At 40.9% G+C, this 13,330-nt stretch overlaps 1 protein-coding gene across 5 annotated transcripts in view; it reads right to left on the bottom strand.

The window, feature by feature from the left end:
* The window catches only part of lrrc9 (leucine rich repeat containing 9), a 38,544-nt gene that overhangs the window by 7,733 nt on the left and 17,481 nt on the right, over positions 1–13,330 (bottom strand). For 4 of the 5 annotated variants that reach the window (XM_062042177.1, XM_062042173.1, XM_062042175.1 and 1 more), the window contains 10 exons: positions 6,284–6,424; positions 5,997–6,174; positions 5,694–5,914; positions 4,938–5,060; positions 4,727–4,857; positions 4,538–4,646; positions 4,335–4,468; positions 3,545–3,681; positions 1,124–1,341; positions 328–396 (listed from right to left, as the gene is read on the bottom strand). In XM_062042177.1, coding sequence (XP_061898161.1) covers positions 328–396; positions 1,124–1,341; positions 3,545–3,681; positions 4,335–4,468; positions 4,538–4,646; positions 4,727–4,857; positions 4,938–5,060; positions 5,694–5,914; positions 5,997–6,174; positions 6,284–6,424 — 1,461 coding nt within the window. The remainder of the gene's footprint in view (positions 1–327; positions 397–1,123; positions 1,342–3,544; positions 3,682–4,334; positions 4,469–4,537; positions 4,647–4,726; positions 4,858–4,937; positions 5,061–5,693; positions 5,915–5,996; positions 6,175–6,283; positions 6,425–13,330) is intronic. The other variant, XM_062042176.1, reaches the window with a different exon arrangement.

The following is a 13,330-nucleotide window of genomic DNA, read 5'->3' on the forward strand; positions in this document are numbered from 1 at the left end:
TTCCTCGCCAAGTGCCTGAGCCGGTGCTCAGTCTGCAACCGGAGGTGAGGTCACGAGCTACAAATATTTCAATGTATTGAAATATGGCACCATTTCATTTTACGTGAATCAATACTCGGTAGTACTGAGAGACTTTGGTCGGTGCTCATAAAAGTACCACATTTGGTACTCATCCCATGTGATCGGTAATTGTATTGCTTGACCAGCTCATCTTCTTGGGGCTTTAGAGGTTTGGATAGTACTGAGGCAGATGTTATTACAGTCATTGAGTGTAGTGCCCTGCGAATGGACGTGTATTTATCGTGTGGACTGAATGGAAAACCTTACCGGATTGCCAACGACGGAGAGCTCCGTCAGCGAGGGGAGAACCTCAAGTTTATCAAGCTCTGCAATGTCCTATAAACAAGAAGAGAACAATGATTATTTTAAAGTATGATTTGTCCATTTCTGATTGAAGCCGCATGTGTTTGGGATAATAGAGGCATATGCGTCGGGTTGAAACCTTTCATAATTTTTGGTGTAGGCGGGATAGAAGCAGCTGATGGCAGAGATTACATGTTTAATCGCCTGAGAGTTTGGGCACGCAACAGGGCATTGGCTGGGGGGGTTGAGGGTTCTCTGATTTGCCAGGTTTATGTTTGGGTTTGGCTGAGATTCAAAGATGCCCTCACTGCCAGGACCCATGTGCTAAACAACTGCCATGCTCTACATGTTAATTAAATACACAAGCATTTGGGAAGTAAGAGCGATTGTCAAACAAAAGCGCAAATCACTCCCCCTTGGTAAGAAGGGGATACAGATTAAGAAGCTGATTATATGTTTCACTGATTGTTCCTTTTTGTCATCATACACACAGCCCTGACCTTCAATCACACTGGAGTCCCCTTTAATGATAACCCTCACATGCCGTAGTGGGGGTTGATGATTTAAGATTACTATGCTACGTGGAAAAATATATATTCTACATTTGTCACTTTTTGCATATCAGCCAATCATCACAAAAGTAGCATGATGGCCTCAGTGGTGCAGAAAATCAGTATATGTGGAGGTCAGTCTTTCAAGGGTGTCGACTAATAGTGACACGTGGAGGCAAACATTAAAACGTGTTGAGGTTAAAACGTACCTGTAGCTTGTTCATCCCAAGGTAAAGCTTGCGGAGCTCAACAAGTGGATAGAGATGGTTGAGCTCTCGAATGCGATTCTCTGTCAGGTGCAATTCCAGCAGGACCTTCTGGGAAATGAAAGAGTTCTCGTACAGGGCCCTTATGCGGTTCCTGTCTAACATGAGCTCCCGGAGCTGCTGGAGACCCTCCAAGCCTTCCACCTGACTGATCTCATTTCCTATAGGAAAGGTGGGAAGAGCAGTGCTCATATGCTTTTTCCAAGGTTCAAAGCTTTTTACCATTTATAGCAAGGGTGTCTAAACTTTTTCGACCAAGGGAAGCATACTGAAGAGTCAAAGTATGCGGGGGCCATTTGAATATTTCATTATTTTGTCAAAATATATATAAATATATATACAGTGTATATAAATATATATACAGTATATATATATATATATATATATATATATATATATATATATATATATATATATATATATATATATATATATATATATATATATATATATATATATATATATATATATATATATATATATATATATATATATATATATATATATATACTGTGTATATATACACAATATATACACTGTATATATGTATATACATATATATATAGATAGTATGTACACTACCGTTCAAAAGTTTGGGGTCACCCAAACAATTTTGTGGAATAGCCTTCATTTCTAAGAACAAGAATAGACTGTCGAGTTTCAGATGAAAGTTCTCTTTTTCTAGCCATTTTGAGCGTTTAATTGACCCCACAAATGTGATGCTCCAGAAACTCAATCTGCTCAAAGGAAGGTCAGTTTTGTAGCTTCTGTAACGAGCTAAACTGTTTTCAGATGTGTGAACATGATTGCACAAGGGTTTTCTAATCATCAATTAGCCTTCTGAGCCAATGAGCAAACACATTGTACCATTAGAACACTGGAGTGATAGTTGCTGGAAATGGGCCTCTATACACCTATGTAGATATTTCACCAAAACCAGACATTTGCAGCTAGAATAGTCATTTACCACATTAGCAATGTATAGAGTGTATTTCTTTAAAGTTAAGACTAGTTTAAAGTTATCTTCATTGAAAAGTACAGTGCTTTTTCTTCAAAAATAAGGACATTTCAATGTGACCCCAAACTTTTGAACGGTAGTGTATACTGTATATATATTTAAAGACGAAACCTAGAGTCAGATTTTAATAACTAATAAAAAATATACTTTTTCACCCATAACACAAACCTGACATCAAGATTTGTCTTAAAAATATATGTAGTGTCTGGTTTTAGCTTCTTTTTTTTAACAGAATTAAAAAATATATTAAAAGGGTTAGGGTTAAGGTTAGGTTTGGGTTGGGTTTGGGGTTAGTAAATTATTTTACTACCGATAAATAGATTTTTAACAACTGACATTTTAGAAATTATAGTAACCCTATCATACCAAGACAAGTAAAGTCAAATTATTTTAATTAATCTAAATATTACAGTTGTCAGTGATACAAAATGATTTGTTTGTATTGGCTAAGAAGTAACCCTAACCCTACCCCTAACTTTTAATCGCATGAGTCAACTCATTATTTTTGACCCGCTCTATTTTCAATAGGGCCAAAGTAGACCCTTTTTAAATTTCAATGTTTATTATAATTTAATATTTGTATTATTGTTTATCCATATGTGATAAACATTTAAATATAAAAATAATAATATCTATAAAAACGCTGAAGCAGCTAAGTTAATATTCAGTAATGTATTTATGTTATATTTAGTTTTTATGATCGCAAAGAGAGTTTATAGTACAGATGTATAATATGAAATGTATTATAGCACTTTTCTAAATACGCTGAAATTAAAATTTAATGATTTTTAACTTTATCAAGTAAAACTCATTTTCAATAAATACTTGTACATGTGATTAAAAATGAATGGAAAATTAAAATTGTTCTCATGTTTTTTTCCCCATTTCCCCAGAAAACTAGTTAGTTAAATATCTAATAATATTGGCAAATGTATCTTTCAAGGTACTTAAAAGAAAGGTCATCACCTGAAATTCTAACTAATAAAATTGCTGCATTCTCAATAATTTATAGCCCCTGTAGAAGCCATCTTACTATAATTGATCATTAGCTGGCATTTCTATAAACAACACAAAAGAAGGAATCTCATCTTGAAATGTGTAAACACATTAAGTATACAAATGGTTCAGTGCTATTGCTTGTTGGTTGGTGCAGTGAAGTTTCAGGCTAAAATGAAGTGTATCGAGGAGAAGCAGACTGCCCTTTGAGACCAATCAGCCCAATCTTCCCTTCTCAATGCAAGGTTTTCTTTTGTTCTGCTCTTTTGTTCACATCTCATTTCCCACCTGGATTTCAGTTCTGTAGTTCAGTGTTTACCTTTTCACAAGGCTGTACAGTCTGTGCCTACCTTTAAGGAAAAGCGTTTTAAGATTGGTGAGCCTGCTGAGCTCCAGATTGGCCATATTGGAGATGCCATTGTAACTCAAATGCAGCACCTCCAGGCTGCTCATCAGAGGCTCCAGGATGACAGTCGGTGCAACGTTCCTTCACAAAAGAAAGACACTTTTGTAACTACTTCAGTCAACTATACACCTGTATACCTCCTGCTGGCTTATTTGATCGAAAAGGTACGGACCAACTCCAAAAAATCACATAGGTAGCTTTGACTTATTTCACCATAACACAACACATAACAATAACAATACAATATATACTGTACACCCATTTTTTACAGTAGGAGGAGCATCAGTTTATATAAGGAACTTTGGACAAATTCACATTTTTATGCAAAAAACACAAGTTAATATGCTATGTAGTGTATATTGAAACTTCAACTGAGGCATGGGCACAACTGAGTAAAATTGTATTCATTTGTTGGTAGGTGCTGCCCCCTAAAGGCAATTATAATAAGTGCACTGAATTTTAAGAGATACTTGCCAAACAATAGAGGATTCATTTTTGAGATAGGCTCCAGTGAGCCCCCGCGACCCGAAAAGGACAAGCGGTAGAAAATGGATAGGTGGATGGATTTTACTAAGTAGATTTTTAACATCAACAACTGACATTTAAAAAAGTTTAGTATTTCTATCATACCAAGACAAGTAAAGTCAAAGTATTTTAATTAATCTAAAGATTATACTTGTCAGTGGGACAGAATTATTTGTTTGTGTTGACTAAGAAGTAATTTGCCACATTACCTGCTTCCTTTGCATAAAGTCTGTTGGCCATAGCCACTGGAGTGCACCTTATTGTGTAGCATCTGTCTGTTCGTCAGAAAGGTCTTCTGCCTGGGCATGATGGACTCAATATGGTTGTAGTTTAAATACAAAACCTGCAAAAAATAAAACAAAACATAAATGTTTTTAGGATGTTTCCAGTTTGCTATTTTTCAGATTTCTACTTTGATGTTGGGCAGGTGGATGAGGCCTGAGAAGCAGATGAGGCTGTTGTGATCCAAGTTGACACTTTGTAGGTTAAAGAACAGGTCTGTTGGAGACATATCCACACTCCTGTTGAGAGATTAAAAATAAATTTGTAATGTTTAAAAACGGTCCGTTGAGATATAAATGGAACTGACTTTTATGCTGACCTAATGGAGCATGATGGCAGATTAAGGTTGGTGATGTTGGCATAGTTTGAGTGGTCCAGTTTTTCTGCAACCAAGTCTGGTGTGAGTCGTCCTCCAAATGTTGCCTTTGCATTTTCACATTCAGCTGCATCCTAAAACAGCAGGAAATGACACTCACTGGATGCAATTCTGTTTTTAACTCCCCCGTATTTAAAGATTTGTTGACACATACCACTGCCGTTCCATCCAGGGCCTTTAGAGACGGCAGATGAAACACCATGTATATACGATAGTTCTTTAAGCTCTCACATAAAGGATTACCATAAAGATCCAAGATGATCAGGCTCGCCAATCCCTGAAATGGTTAGATAATTTTCTTAAAATGCTAAAATGCTTTTAAAGTAGCATGAATGTATACACTTCCCAGCTACAATGTGTACTGTAGGTACGGTATTACTATATGAAATCTGACTCAAAATTGGTCTTAAAAACGTGTCTGTTATAAATACAGCGTTTCCCAGAGGTCTGCAATCTACTTGCGTAGGCGGGTTGCAGGGCTGTAGGGCTAAATGACACCATCTTTTAATTTGCAAAACCATTCTTGACGCATGTGCATATAATTTTAATGAAGCCTGAGGAAACAAAAAGTGAGAAAAAAAACATGAAAAGATAAACACATTTTGAAATACACTAACTTTTTTCTGCCGCGTTTGTGTTTTTTGGATAGGGGACACACAAAAGCTGCTCGTTAAGAGCAATACGCGCTTTTATGTATCCTTTTTTTTGTCACTTGTAGCTTTTTATTTTCTTAAAGAGAACAGGTCCCCTTTCACCTTGTCTAAAACAATCAACTCATACTGGAGCAAAATGTTAAAACAGATTTGAAAGATACACTTCTATACCACTGCAAACCACAATTCAAGAAATACTAGTTAAATTAATACCAATACAATACAATTAAGGATACAGTAATATCTTCAAATTTTACCTTGACATAATAGACATCCCGAGACACAGAAATCTGGTTGTTGCCGACATAGAGCTCCAGAAGGTTGCGGATTCTTTGAATGCCCTGCAGAGAAGTGATGCGGTTGTTCTCCACAGCCAAAAAAGTTAAGTTCTGTAGCTCGTCGAGGACCGAGTTGTCCAGACTGGACAGTTGATTACCATCCATGCTAAGTTTGCTTAGACACTGTAGGTTTGAGAGTCCTAGACAATAGAAACACAACAAAATAATTTTTACTTTACATCTGGTTTCCTAAGATTATCAGAATTCCATTTTATGACTGACCGTGAAATGAGCTAATGCTGTTGTTATTGAGGGAGAGGTCCTCCAGCTTGATGCAGCAGTCCAACCCTTCTACTTCAGAGATGTAATTATTATTAAATGACGCCCAGCGAAGGTTGACCAAGGTACCCAGACTGCTCATCTTACAAATCTTCTGGTTGTCAAAATTTAGAGCGGTGATCTGTTTCAAAATTCCCCATTTCAAGAAAGCATATAACACAAATTATGTCAGAAATATTAGGTAATACTCTCACATCACAAATCAACTGAGAAAGACAAGACAGACTGACCTTCGTAGTCCAGTCTGGCTGCAGATTTTGGCTGAGGCCCCGAGGTGATGGACAGCGTTCAGAGAGAAGCTGGGTTGTTGGCAGAAGGCTGAGATAACGAGGGCGTTCATTATTTGTATACGAGCAAGCAACAAGAGATTCCTGCCAACAGAGGATCAAAATGTCTCATTATAGAACGCAACTATCTCAACTGTACAATCAGCAGTCACAACATTAACTTTTCAACATGAAAATTGTATGCAAATTTTGCACTTGACTACTTAAAGTACACTAATTTACTTTGTCACCTAAAACAAAGCTAAAATATTCATGTTTAGTTAAAATATCTTAGCATGTATTGACATACATTGAATTAGATTTAGCATCTTTATTGCACAGAATGAATTGTACATGGTCTATGGCCGTGTTTCTCAAATAGTGCGTCAAGATCTCCTGGGGGGTAGTGAGTGGCAGGGAATATTTTCATTATTTGCGTCTACATTCTAGTATTAATGTTTGAACGATACACAGGCAGTGCTCATTTTAATCAATAGGTTCCCTGTTGAACACATGTGTAGAGAGCTGACGGAGGCGGCTAGATGAAAAAGTTTGTGACAGGAATGAAAACAAAAAAGAAAGAGTTGTCAGCAGCAAGGAAAACAAGTAACGAAACCTAGATCTAAAAGACCCGGGAGTACGCATGCATCGTCTTTGAGTTTCACCATACCTACAGTAGGAAATGAGGAAAGACCAGTGTGTTTTTTGTGCTATTCTGCTACCCTTTGCAACATCCTATTTCTGTGAGATGAGTTTTACTATTGTTGCTGCAATAAAAACAAAGTACAGATCCCAGTTTAACATTGAGCACGAGTTAGGAGTAGCAATATCAAGTTAAAAGCCCAGAGATTTGAAATGTACAATGCAAAAATGGCTCACTGTAGCCACTAAAATACAAGCTGAATAATCCCCTTGTTTTTGTTGTTTGGAAGTAGTAATGGTTAATTGTGTTTTATAAACACATGTACAGTAGTTGACAGTTTGAAATATTTCAAGTTTTTAGGCTTTTTTAAAATCGTCTTCGGGATAGACTTCAGGTTCAGGGAAAGTAAATACAAATATATAAATACTTTAATCCCTTCTGATAAGCTACAATACAAGCAATATTGTTGCTAATTTTGCATAAAACAAACATAAAAAGCATACCACTTTTTGAAAAGGAACATGCTAATAAAGCAGACAAGTGACCAATGTTTACAGCTTCAAAGCCACGAGCTAACGCCGGGGCTACAACCACTGGCAGCAGGCCGCGAGCTAAAGCCGGGCCGACAACCACCAGCGGCGAGCCTCTGGCTAGCGCTGGAGCAACCACCAGCAGCAGGCCACAAGCTAGCGCCTGAGTTACCACCACCAGCAGCACTAAAATCTAAAACCACTAAGGTAACAAATAGACAAATGAAATTAAGCTGCTACGGACTGTTAATCCTGCAAACATTATCTGGGACCCACTTGCTAAACCAAAGGGAATCTTTGGTGGACACATCAATATCAGAAGCCTTCCATCTAAAACAGAACAACTGGAAAAACTATTGCACAATTCAAATTTGGATTATTTAGGACTCTCAGAAACATGGTTAACAAAAAATAGCCCAGCAGGTGCCTTCACCATTCAGAATTACAATGTTTTGTCAATTGTCCCTGTCAATTTACGCCTATTTGGAATAATCCTGATTTTCTTTTAAACAAGAAGCCATTGAACTTTCCAACATGGTATGATAAAGGAGTCAGATGTCTTGGGGATATCATCAATGCAAACAGTTTTATCTCTTTTAAAAGTTTAATAACACAATATGCAATCAATCCTAATAAATTCCTAGAATATATACAAATCAAATCTGTAATTAGCGCAAGATTCAACAAAACAACATGGGAAAGTAATCCTACGACCGTTAAATTCTTCAAAACATCTGCCCCCAAAGCTTTATCCAAATTATATGCTCTCTTATCAAAAATAGATAACACAATAAGTATCCCAACTTCCAAATGGCACTCAGACGTATCCACAAGCCTTGACCCAGAATTCTGGAAACAAATATGCCTCAATACTTCTCGTTTGATTAAGAATCCAAATTTACGACTGATTCAGCTCAAAATACTTTACAGAATACATTACACCGGTCTAAGAATGTATAAAATGGGTTTAGCCGACTCTAACATTTGTGTACACTGCTCAGATAATAAGGTAGATAACTACTTACACTCAATGTGGTCCTGTGCTCCCGTGAGTAACTTTTGGCTTGGAGTGTGCGAGAACCTATCATTAGCGTTAGAGATTCCTATTCCCATCTCCCCCGCACTCTGCCTGTTGGGTGATCTCTCCGCAACTGACTTTGATATAAACAAAACATACCTCCTTATAAATGCAATAGGCATCGCCAAGAAAACTATTCTCATGAATTGGAAATCAAAAAATAATTTATGTATAAACCTTTACAAAAACATTTTATTAGATTATGTAGTTATGGAAAGAATGTCTGCTGAATCAAAACAACAACTGACAGAATTCAGATCTCTTTGGGCACCGCTAATTGATTTCCTGACCTGATTCCCATGGGGGCCGGGGCTGGGGCTCTGTCCCGGGGGTCTTGCTCCGTGGGTGGGGGGTCGTGGGTGCGGCGGGGGCCGTGTGCCGCGGGGTCAGGTGGGCCTGGGGTGTGTTCCCTGGTGCCGGCCTGGCGGGCCGATCCGTGGGTGGTCTGGGGATGGGGGTGGATGGGGGTGCCTGGGCGGGGGTTGGGGTGCGGGTGGAGCTGTTGGGGGTGGCCGCCTTGGGTTGGGTGGGGGGCTGCCCCTCTCGTGGGTGGTTGGGCGGGGGTTTGCGCCCGTGGGGCTGGGGCCTTGCCGCTGTCGGGCGGGGGTCGGCTCGTGCCCCTCTGGCTTCGGGTGTCCGTGGGCTTCCTCCTTCCCCTGGGGCGCGGGGCGGGGTCTGCCCGGGGTCGCCCTACGCTGCGGCTGTGCGGGCCCGCCTGGTGCCGGGTTGGGGGGGCTGCTTTCCTCCCTTGTTGGGGCCCCGGCGGTGCTGCCCGACTGCCCTGCGGGGGTTTCCCTCCTGTGTTTTACTCCGCCCTTATTTATTTATTAATTTTATTTATATATATACTTATATATATATTTTTTTAAATTATTTATTTAATAAATTTTATTTATTCTGTTAAATTATATACATATATATATAGGTGCGTGTGTGTGTGTGTGTGTGTGTGTGTGTGTGTGTGTGTGTGTGTGTGTGTGTGTGTGTGTGTGTGTGTGTGTGTGTGTGTGTGTGTGTGTGTACGTTTGTATGTATGTATGGTGGAATCTGTGTGTATGTATGTAGGTATATGTGTGTGTGTCGCTGCCCCGGTGTGCATTGCTGATCGCGGCACCAGGCCTGCAGAGATGACATGGCATGCCGGCTGTGGGTGCGGGGCTGGGCCCTTATGGCTTTTTGCCGGATGGGGTGCCTGGTGGGTGGTGGGCGGGGGGGCCTGGACGTGCGGGTATGGCTGCGGGGTTTGGTGGCGCTGGACACTGTTGGCAACCAGGCCTCATGTTTATTTTTATTTTATTTTATTTAAAGGGTTTATTTTATTTGATTTATTATTTTTATTTTTTATATTTTTTGTTTTTGTTTTTGTTTTGTTTTGGTGTATGTATGTGTGTGTATATGTGTGCATATGTATATGTATGTAGGTGTATATATGTGTGTGTGTGTATGTGTATATGCATGCATGTGTGTATGTATGTGTATATACATATATGTATGTATATGTGTATGTGTGTATGTATGTGTGTATGTATGTGTAGGTGTGTGTATGGGTGTGGATGTCCGGTGGATCGATTGGCCTGTATGTGGATGAGTTGGGGTAGGTGGGTTGGCGGCCTCTGTGGTAGCTGGGGGTGTGCGTTGTTGTGGTTTACGGGGTAGGTCGCTTTTTTTTGTTTCAGGTTTCGGCGGCCACGGGTGTTTGTACTGCGGACGGGCGGTGGTGGTGATGGTTGCCGTGGTACTGCCGGCGGTTGGCGTCGCTGTGTTGGGTTGGAGTGGTTGGGGGACTGTGGCTGGTATCTGTGCGCTTGTGGGGTTGTGGGGGCTGGCTGGCGTTGGCTTGCCGGCTGGTTTGGGGGCTGGCGTGCGGACGGGGTGCATTGACTTCTTCCCCAGTTGGGGGGCACCATCCCCTGGCCGGAACTCGTATGGGTGCGTTGCTGGGTGGATGGCCGGGATGGGGGGGGGGGGGGGTTGGTGTCTCTTGTTTGCGTGTTGGCGTTTGGGCTTGCTGGCGGGCTGGCGCTGGCTGGTATCTGTGATCCTGTTGGCGTGTGGTTGCCGGTCGCGGGGTTTTTTTTGATCGCTTTGATTTGATTGGGTGGTGCTGGCTGTCTGGGGGTGTTGTGGCTGCTGTTTCTGCTGCCGTTTGTTTGTGGTGTGGGCGCCCGTGGCTGCTGGGTCTGGTGCAGGGGGGTGGCTGATGTTGTGACTGGTGGCAGCGCGCGCGCGTGGTGGTTGTCGGGGCTGACAAACTGTGTATATGTATGTGTATGTGTGTGTGTGTGCGTGTGTATGTATGTATGTATGTATGTATGTATATATATGTGTATGTGTATGCATGTGTATGTGTGTGTATGTGTACATGTGTATGTTTATGTGTATGTATATATGTATGTATGTATATTTCTGGGGGTACGTTCTGGGCCTGCCTGTCGGGTGGGGGTCGGCGCCTCAGGCTACTGCATCCGGACTGCGTGTCTGGAGCTCCTGGGTCCCGCCGTCCATCCCTTCCGGGTGCCCGTCTTGGTTGGGGCCTGCTGGGTCTGGTCCCTGCGTCTACTGTGGTGGCTTGGTGCTGCAGGGTATTCCGAGGTGCTGCGAGTCGGCCAGTTGTTGGGGTAGTGACCTTGTGTGTCAGCATGTCTGTGATCTTCTTTTAATTATTTTTTTATTTATTTATTTATTTATTTTTTTTATAAATAGATTTAATTATTTATTTATTTTTTTTCCTTTTTTATTTTTAAATATATGTTATTAATATTATTATTATTATTATTATGTATTTATTTATTTTATTTATTTATTCCCCTACCTCAGGGGGGGGGGGGACTCGGCGGGGCGGTTGCTGGTTGTTCCATCTCCATCGTTGGGGTCCCTGCGGGTGGGGTGGGTGGTACCTGTGGCCCCGTGCTGGGTGGTCCTGTGGCGGCCGGCTTGGGTGGGGTGGCCGTGGGCTGGCCTCGCCGCGCTCTCCGGGGGTGGGGGTGGGCTCGTGGGGGCCTTGTTGCCGGTGGGGCGGGGGCGGTCTTCCCGTCCGGTTGCGGGGGGTCTCCGGGCCCCTCGGGCGGGGCGTCCCGCCTTTCTGTCCGTGTGGGGTGTGGTCTCTCGCTGGCTTGGGGTATGGCTTCCCCCTGTTTTTCTCGTGCCTTGTCCTCTGCCGGGTGCGTCTGTCTGCGGCCTGCTGCTGGCCCTTGTGGGCGGCACGGTGGGCCAGGCTCTGGGGTTCCTGTCGCTGTCCGGCTTGGCTGCGTGGGGGCGGTGGCCCCTGGTTCCCTGGGCACCACACCTATTGTTTGTGGGATGGGTTCTCGGGGAGGCTGGGGCCGTACTCTGGCTTCCGCACACACTGGGAGTCAAATGTATTGTACATGCAAATTCACATATACTCACACACATACATACAGACATACATAGGTACCTACGCTCCCACATACATATACAAATAAATACAGTACATATTTACACACTCAAAGTTCGTACATCCACACGCACATTCATTATACAAACATACTGTATACACATACTGTACATATACATTCACTGTAAAAACATACATATACACATACTGTACATATACATTCACTGTACAAACACACACATACACATACATTCACTGTACAAACACACACATACATATACTGTACATATACATTCACTGTACAAACACACATTTACACATACTGTACATATACATTCACTGTTCAAACACACATACTGTATACACATACTGTACATATACATTCGCTGTACACACATATACACATACTGTACATATACATTCACTGTACAAGCACACATACACATACTGTACATATACAAGTACATATGCACACATACACTCATGCACATAATCACGTTTTATCAAACATATATTAACGTTGTTGCCCTAGGGTAAACTGGGTATAACACATGGCACACTGACAAAGCTTAACCTATTGTTACTATAACAATCTACAAGGTTAAGGTTGCTTCTCTTTCTTCCCCTCCATTTTTCTGCATTCTTTCGTATCTCAAGTTATCATTACGTATATGTATTGTTGCATTTGAACAATTGTATTGTTGATAATAAAGGTAAAGTACTGGTATTGTTTATTATCAATAGCACTATTTCTATTGGTATTCATATTGCTCCATTTTTAGTGTAATAATGCTCATTGTCATTTCTGTATTTTTTTTATTAAATTTTCGCTAACTGCTTATTTGCTATTACTTTTACCATCATATTTGTACATGTCGTATTTGCTGATGTTGCTCTGTTGTTGTTGTTGTTGTTGTGTTTGCTGTTGTTGTTTTTGTCTCTCTGTCTAATCCCCCTCTTGTCCCCACAATTCCCCCCTCTGTCTTCCTTTTTCTCTCTTTCTATCCCCTCCTGCTCCGGCCCGGCTGCACCAAATGATAATATAAATACATTTAATAAAGTCAAAATACAAGTAAGGCAACAAGAGAAGTATCCTACACTTCTCTTTTGTAAAGTAAATCTGAACAGCCGATATGGGCATCTACATCTGCTATATGATTTGCCCGAGAAGCTGGGCAGGACATTATAAAAAAAAAAGAAAAGAAAAAAAAAGAATTACAATATTTTTAGAAAAGACCGACTAAATAAAAAAGGAGGTGGTGTGTTATTATATGTTAAAAATAAAATCCAATGCAAGCAGACCAATTTTCCCCAGAATAGCTTGGAATGTGTAAGAGTAACAATTTGCCTGAAATGTCCTTTAATGTTGTTGTTTTATATAGGCCACCTAATGAGAAGGTTG

Source organism: Entelurus aequoreus, linkage group LG03, assembly GCF_033978785.1.
Source record: "Entelurus aequoreus isolate RoL-2023_Sb linkage group LG03, RoL_Eaeq_v1.1, whole genome shotgun sequence".
NCBI lineage: Eukaryota > Metazoa > Chordata > Actinopteri > Syngnathiformes > Syngnathidae > Entelurus > Entelurus aequoreus.